This window comes from Penaeus monodon, chromosome 16 (assembly GCF_015228065.2).
Source record: "Penaeus monodon isolate SGIC_2016 chromosome 16, NSTDA_Pmon_1, whole genome shotgun sequence".
Taxonomy (NCBI): Eukaryota; Metazoa; Arthropoda; class Malacostraca; order Decapoda; family Penaeidae; genus Penaeus; species Penaeus monodon.
This window is the reverse complement of record NC_051401.1, coordinates 1,193,332-1,201,888: the sequence shown is the minus strand read 5'-3', so window position 1 is coordinate 1,201,888 and position 8,557 is coordinate 1,193,332. Positions and strand designations below refer to the sequence as shown.

General features: G+C 36.9%; 1 protein-coding gene across 1 annotated transcript; it reads left to right on the top strand.

The window, feature by feature from the left end:
• The first annotated feature begins 6,267 nt into the window (after positions 1-6,267).
• LOC119582910 lies at positions 6,268-6,699 on the top strand. The gene has a single exon (XM_037931422.1). The coding sequence runs from the start codon at positions 6,268-6,270 to the stop codon at positions 6,697-6,699; it is 432 nt and encodes a 143-aa protein (XP_037787350.1).
• The last annotated feature ends 1,858 nt before the right edge of the window (positions 6,700-8,557 follow it).

Genomic DNA, 8,557 nt, shown 5'->3' with positions numbered 1-8,557 from the left:
TCGAATTTTGATTGGTCAGAAAACTCTGACGTTATTGAAGTTTTCATTGGCTATCATTTGTGCTTGTTTGTAAAGTGTAATCCGCTAATTTACCAACAAGTGCCCATTTTTCTAAGTAAAAAAAATCAGATATCCATATTTGTGTAAACGGATATAATTTATATAGGTTTCCACAATATTGCCTTATGGTAAATCCTGTAGAATTATAGTATAAGTTACCGGCGATACAGGTTTTTCCTACTCTTAACTGATTATTCACTCTCAGAAGAGCTATCTTGCTCCATTGGTATAGGGGGAGGCAGTGGACCCTCTCTCGCTTTCCCACCTTAGGGCGGGTAGAGCCCCAGTGAAAAAATTATGGATGGGGGTGTCAGAAGATTTAATGAATAAGTATCGGGATATGTATTGGGGCAAATACTCTTCTCGCATATCCGGACGCTTAATATATTCTTTTATATCCCGCCAAACCCTTTCAATATTCTTTGTGTGGATATGTGGGGAGTGTGGGTCTACAAAATTCTCTGAATGGTTAATTACAAAGTGCTCGTACCCATGTTGTTTTAAATTGTGGTAGGCAGCCCACCCATCACTACATATTACAGTTCCAGGTAAAATAAATTGTTTTATTAGGGGTATGAGCGTGTCTGCACTCCTATCACTGCCTACCAACGGCACCACGAATTTCTTTTTAGAATCACGCTCAATACCCCCAAAGACCCACACTTGACTAAGTTGCCTCCCTCTGTTTGTTATGAGCACTAGGACACGAAGTAAGAATGACCCAAAAATTCGTCTGTGACCACCCTTTGTATGCCTTACTTACTTGGTCTTTACGCATATGTTACTTATGTATACCTCATTTAATTAGTCTTTAGCTGGTAAGACAATTAATACTTAAATGTTTTTTTTAGAAAGATGATATTTTATTTTCTTAGAAATATGATACTTTATTTTACTATTTTTGTATTAGGTACTATATATGTTTATATTATTACACTAAGATAAGGAAACATTGTAAAATATTGTGTTCAGTTTTCTTTGTTTCCCCACAATGCATTCTCTTTAATTAAAGGGTACGCAGTTATATTTCACTGTTGCTTGTTATATTAAGGTTCCATAATGGGAGTCAGTAGACGGATTAGTCTGGCAACAGGAGCCATGAACTCGATCAACAAGAACGTTTGGAGATGTCGGTACCTATGCAGAAGGACCAAGCTGCGTGTCTTCAAGGCCTTGATACTGCCAGTTTTGCTCTATGGAAGCGAAACCTGGACGCTATCCAGCGTCTTGGAGTTTCGCCTTAATGCCTTTTGTAACAAGTCCTTTTGCCGGATCATGGGGTACAGTTGGCAGGACCGCGTGTCCAACCGGCGGTTACACCGTGAGACTGGCATGGGACCTGTTACTTGCATAATCCGAGATCGCCAACTTAGGCTATATGGCCACCTAGCTCGTCTCCCTGTGGACGACCCTGCCCACCAGGTAGTCTCTCTGCGAGACAACCCTGGGTAGAGGAGACCTGTGGGACGACCTAGGAGATCGTGGCATGAGCAGCTCGATGAGACCTGTCGCGAGGAATTAGGGATGGGACGTGGGCCTGCCTGGAGACTCGCATCGAGGGATCCCCGTGGCTGGAAGCGAAGGGTGCATGCGGCCATGCGCCCCCGTCGGCGTTAGCCCCTTGATGATGATGATGAAACCAATATGTATTAATTTGGTTTCTGGAGAAATTCATTTAAGTTCCGGTATTATGCATGTATGATTAAGACGAACCATATGCCTGTAATATATGTGACCTGAGTAGATGTTAAAATGTTAAGAATATACAGTGTTAAACCAGAGAGAGAGAGAGCTGAAACAAGTGCCTAGTAAATGCCCGAAAGAGGTTAGTAAAATTCTTTAAATACCAGAAGTAAGAAAAACCATTCAGCTGTACTAATATCAATAATAAAATTATAAAATACTATAGATCTGATTACAGAACAACAACAAAGTAATCATTTGAGAAGAAAATTGGAAAACCAGGGTAAATAGAAAATCTTCTTCACAACTAGTGGCTGACACGTGGCACTTGGATACCATTCAGATGTTTCTCTATTATTATTGAGGATTTAAAACCCATTCAAGGGAGTAAGTGTTATTGAAGTTTATAATAGAATAATGCTATCTATGCTAAAATGAGGGTTTCATAAAAATAATATAATGTATAAATATAAAACTACTCAGATCGTATATAATGGCATGAATATACACAATTTGTTTGTTTGTCAAAAGTAGTTATGTTCCTACAAGAAATCAGTTATATTGAATCTTTTATTGTTTTATCATTCCTAAAATAGAACAATTGTTTCTTTTTTTTAGGAATGTTTTTTTTTTCTCCTGTTTTTGTTTTGTTTGCTTCATGAGAAGTCCTTGGAGAGATCCACCAGATTGTAAAGAAGATGCCATCCTTAGGAATCCTCTGAACTGATACAGTGAAGATATGAAGAAAATTGAGAAAAGTCTGTACAGACAAAGGATTCAAGAAGGAAGACATAAGAGAAGGACAGTCTATACTACACACCTTATTGGAGAAGTGGACATCTGTGTCAATTAAGGTTTTTAGTTGCAAAAGTTTAATGATTTATAATTCAATATATCAAGAAATGTAAGATTATCAATTGTTTGATATTACCCTTCTCTCAGTTACCTCTAAGACTGAAATTAGATCATCAGTAACCCTCTTATGATTATTATATTTTTATAGTGTGGGTTCATCAAGAGTATGACTCAGGTAATGATACAGGAGAGCTCACACTTGACGTTAATTAATAGTGCCCCCTCTAGATAAAGCCCGAGTGGATTTCCCAGTAGAAAGGGAAATAGTGGCTTTGACCATAGAGAGAAGGAGTGGGCGCAATACATGTTGTACTTCCGGTGCACGAGCAGCGTATCGTCGATCTCAACGATTACACCGACACCTCCTATAGAATTTTGATTTTGTAACCAATTTTGGGTTACTTCTGAACAAAAACTCCTCCAATCTACGCTACTTGTTTTTGACATGCCAATGCGTTTAATAACAGTTTCATGATCCCAATGCTTCTGAAGCCAATGATTAGCAAACAAAATTACTTTAAATGGTTCCAAATGTGTCCCCTGTAGGAACGTATCTGTGTAATCGCTGGTCGAGAAAGCGCAACTTTTGCGCCGTTTTGTCTTCGCAATCTTTTTCCATTGGCCACAATACCACACGTGTCGATCTTCACGATATTGACAAGGTAAATTGCAATGTGGGCAACTCACCGACCTGGGCAAAACACCGTGTGCCCTAAGAAATGAAAGTGCTTCTTTTTTTTGCCAAACTATTCTGAAATAATTTGCGTCCTCCATTTTGGTAGTTATTACAATGATTTTACTTCACCACTATACATACCTATCACGCAGATGGTGCCATGTGATTGGTTAAACATATTCCATGTAATACTATAGGCCCTCGTGACATTGTCACGCGCATGCGCTGTACTATTTCATTTCAAAATGTTTCGCGCGCACTTGGTACACCAACATACTGGATTTCAAATTTCCCGTGCAATTCTTCAGGCCCCTCTTGCCCGTAATATGAGGCAGACACATCGATCTGCGCAGAGTAAGATTTATAATGGTTCCTGTAAATATTCGATATTATCAGCCTCCGGGCTAGTACAGTGGTAACGTGTCGGCCTCTCATCCGGGGTCGTCGGTTCGCGCCCCGCCCGGGCGCGAGAAGTTGCAATTGTCGCTCGGAGGTTACTGCTGTGGCTGGGCACCACGGCGGGTAAGGACTAGGTTCAGCCGAGTCAGCATCAGCTGACACACGTGAGCGAGTCGGCATTAGTCGACACAGGCCGGGCTCCCCTCATGGTATAGCCTGGGCGAGGATAAGCTTCGCATATCGGACTTATAGTTTCGATATTATCATAGTAATACTTTTGTAATATCATATCCTTTTGGGGAAAAACAAAATGTCCTTCATGTAAGTTGATGTGGACTTTTTCTACGAACGAAAATAGAAATATTGCGCTAAATATTACAAAATAACACGGCATCATTGTTTTGTTTACAAAAAGCAGGAAAGGATATCGGATGGCGATTTTTTAAATATTTCGTGCTCTCAGACATTTCCGTGTCTTTTTTGAGTTGCGACGGAAGTTCATAGAAGATTAGTTTCTTAGATTTATTTGCTCTATCATTTACATATATTATTTTCTATATAAAAGAAGGCTGGATCCATACCGCTTTTTTAATAGTAGAAAAGATCAGTGAAGAATACATAGAACTGCTATATGAGATAGGAAGTGATGAACATTGTACAGAAATAAGAGCATGCAAGTAGATACATTTATGAATTAGAAACTATTAAAGTCGGTTTGGGAATTACATTTGAAAATGAAAGAATTAAGGAGAATGAAAGTGCTAAGCTTAGTTCCCAAACCACAGTTCCTTGTAAAATTTCAGTGAAGAAGCTGGACCCACCCATGTTCTCTGGAAATATGAGAGATTTCCAAAGCTTTAAAGATGATTATAATAGATTAATTGTGCCCATTTTTGGTAAAGACGCATATGCACTGCGACAGAAGTTTAGAAAATGATCATGAGGCTTTGTTTGAAAGGTTGGACAACAAATATGGTAATTGTAGAAAAATTGTGGATCTTATGATAGGTGATCTGCTGGCATTAAAAACATTAATGGATGGTGATGACATACGTCTGATTAATATGAAAAATACTGTTGAAAGGTGCTATTTAGACCTAAGAAAAGTGAATATAGAAACAGAGATGAACTCGTCATATGTTTAAGTTTAATTGAGAGGGTGGTGGTTATTGTAGATTAGACTTCAAGTTGCTACTAAACTATTTGTTAACACAGAAAAGAAGAATAGAGTATATGGGAGCTGAAATCAGGAATCACTCTAACACAAATAATGTGATGGGCACGGAAGAGGTAAAAAGTAATTTTAATACAGCAGTTGATAATCTTCAAGCCTGTCAAAGGAATGTAGAGAAACAATTGCTGGAATTAACCAGATCATTAAATATATTGTCAAATAGCAATAACAAAACTAAAAGGAATGACAATAATTTACAGTTCAAATGTCATTTTCATGACAGCAACAACCATGATATGCAAGTTTGTTTTCAGTTCAAGTCCATGAGTGATAAAGATAAGATGGATTTAATTAGAAGAAAAAGTTTATGCTATTGTTGTTTGTTTGGTCAACATTTAGCAAAAAATTGTATAAAAAGAGAAAGTTGCACAATAATGGTTAACAATAAGCCATGTGGTATGTGGCATCATCCATTGTTACATGTTGAAGGTGTCATGTATCATAACAAAAGTAGAATGATAAATGATTGTGCAAAATCAAAGGTAATGCTGATGTTTAGTTATGTTTATTGCAACGGTATGCCTGTAAGTACATTATGGAATAGTGGATCTAACATTACAATGATAACCCATTCAATGGCTAAAAGGTTGGGTTTAAAAGGAAAAAAAATGTAATGATAACCATGACTAAGGTAGGAAACATTACAGAAACCTGCAAAAGCAAACAGTACAATATACCTTTAACAGATAAAAATGGAAAAACTTGGCATATTATGGCTTATGGATTAAAAGAAATTACATACAAGAAGTTGATTCAGTAGATTTAAGCAGATTGTTACAAATTGATCCAAATTTGATAATTAGGCCCTTGGGGAAGCTGGACTTGCTTGTAGGATCAGATTGCTGTAAACTATTACCTAATGTAATAAGAATAGTTGGTAATCTGCAGTTACTAGAAAATCAGTTTGGATACTACATCAGAGGGAATAGCCCATCTACATTGAAAAATCAAGATTGTAACAATATTGAATTAAAGCGGTCACTAGATAAAGTCTGGCAATGAATTAGATATGGATACTCAAACTTTAACATGTGCATGTGAAGGGAAAAGAAGTTATGACTATAGCATAAAAGAAAAACGGGAATTAGATTTGATAGAACAAGGACTTCATTTTCATGACACCAATGGTTACTGGATTGCAAAGTACCCTTGTTTGAAGGATCCTAAAGACTTACCCAATAACAATAACTGTGCAATAAACAGAATGAAAGCAACAGAGAAAAGTTTACTTAAGTTAGGCAAAAAATATTGTGAAAAATATAAGATCAGATAGATGATATGGTTGCACGACAAGTAGCAGTGAAACTTACAAGAAAGGAAATAAGTTCTTGTGTAGAGCCAATTCATTATATACACCATCATGAAACCCATCAAACCAGAATCCACTTCTACACCCATTAGAATAGTGTTTGATTTCTCTGCAACATACCTTGGTCATCAACTTAACTTTTATTGGGATAAAGGACCAGATATCTTGAATTCTCTAATAGGAGTATTATTGAGAATGAGGCAAGAGATGATTGTTATCATGGGTGATATATCAAAAATGTATCATAGTATAAGATTGGATGAGACAGACCAGAATACGCACAGATTCGTTTGGAGGAATTTTAACTTGGACAAAACGCCGGAACATTATAAATTGGCAAGAGTAACATTTGGCGATAGGCCAAGTGGGATAGTAGCAACATTAGCACTCAGGCATACAGCAGAGAAATACCTGAAGGAACATCCAAGTGCAGCATATGTATTGTGCAATATCAATTGCACAATACATATGTCGATGACATGATACAATCTGTTCCAAGTGAAGCTGAAGCTCATAAAGTTATAAGAGGTGCAGGGCAGATATTGTCATCAGATGGATTTGTTGTGAAACATTGGGTATTCTCAGGAGAAGAGCATTGTAAAGACATCAAGTTTCTAGCTACTGAAAAGGAGATGGCTTTAGGAATGTTATGGGATGTAAAGGACGACAAATTATTCTACTCTGTGAAGATAAATTTTTCACCTAAAAAAAAAGAAGATACATACTAATAATGACATACCAGATCGTGAATTAGAAGATAAGTTTCCTAATAATTTGACCAGGAGGATGGTGCTCAGCCAGGTAGCGTCTGTTTTTGATCCACTAGGACTTGCCGATTCATTCACTTTATCAGCAAGATTATTAATGAGGGAAATAATTATGGAGAACAGAGAAATGAGTTGGGATGATCCCATAGAACAGAAATATAGGTTGAAATGATTGAGATTTTTTAGTGAATTATTTAAACTAGAAAATTACAAAACGTGTTATGAATCCAGAAGATGCAGTTTGAGATCCTGTGTTGATCTTATTCTCTGATGGTCAAAATATGCATATGGGGCTGTTGCATATTGTCGTTTCTTGACTAGCAAAGGGAATTATGAAACGAATATTGTAATGGCTAAGAGCAAAGTTGCACCAGCCAAACAAATGACTATTCCCAGAATTGAACTTTGTGCTGTGTTGTTATGATGTCGGATGCGAGGAAAAATTGAACATGAACTTAATTGGAAATTTTAAGCAGTATATTACTTAATAGATTCCGAGATACCGGCAGCACAAATACAAAAAGACTCTCATAGATTCAAATAATGTGTTGGTACTCGCATAGCAGAGATATAATCGAAGAAAAATCCGAATCAGTGGTTTTGGATTAATATTGAAATTAAACCTGCAGACATGTTCACTCGTCCAATGCAGGTTGAACAAATGCAAATAAGTGTTAAAGGGTCCAGAGTTCTTAAAATTGCACACTGATTTGTGGCCTATCAGCCAAAGGAATGAGATAGAATTGCCAGACATAATTAAGTAGCTTTAACATGTAAAAATAGCATAGATGACAGTGAGCGAGCACAAGTTGATATGAATGTCATTGATATACAGAGATTTAGTAGCTATATCAAATTGCTTAAGGTAACAAGTAGGATAATTGCTGCAGTAAACAATAAATCACTCAAAATGATCAGAAACACTGTAGAAAGCGGTGATATGCAAAAGGCTGAGAAGTGCTGGATAAGGGAAGTTCAAAGGGAGTTTCTTCCTAATTGGTGGATCAGATTTAAGCACCCAGGACCTGTCATGAATGATAAGGATATAGTTACTGTAGGAAGCAGAATGGAATCCTGGTTAAAACAGAATTGGAACTCTGAGATGTACATTTTATTGCCTGCTAATCATCCATTTACTCGGTTGTATATATCTTATGTGCATAATTTAGACCATGCAGGAGTTGAAACCACTGTTGCCAAAGTACAAAGAAAATTTTGGATCCCAGGTATGCATAAAATTGTGAAGTCAGTAAAACAGATGTATTAAGTGTAAAATAATTGATCCAAAAGTAGATCAGAAAATGGGGCAGTTAGTTGAAGAAAGACTCAAACCATCCCCACCATTCACTCACACTGCTTGTGATTTATTTGGGCCTTATAAGATAAAAGATAACGTAAAACGCAGGACATTTGGTAAAGCATATGGAATAATATTTAACTGCATTTCTACAAGAGCTGTTTATCTTGATTTGATTTATGAGTATAATACAAACAATGTATTGATGGCCCTGAGACGATTTGTATTCATTAGAGGTTTTCCTAGCACTTTGTATTCAGATAGAGGTACTCAGTTA

What these genes read in the sequence shown, in the direction of transcription:
- LOC119582910 (XM_037931422.1), top strand. Translation starts at nt 6,268, where the DNA reads ATGAAACCCATCAAACCAGAATCCACTTCTACACCCATTAGAATAGTG.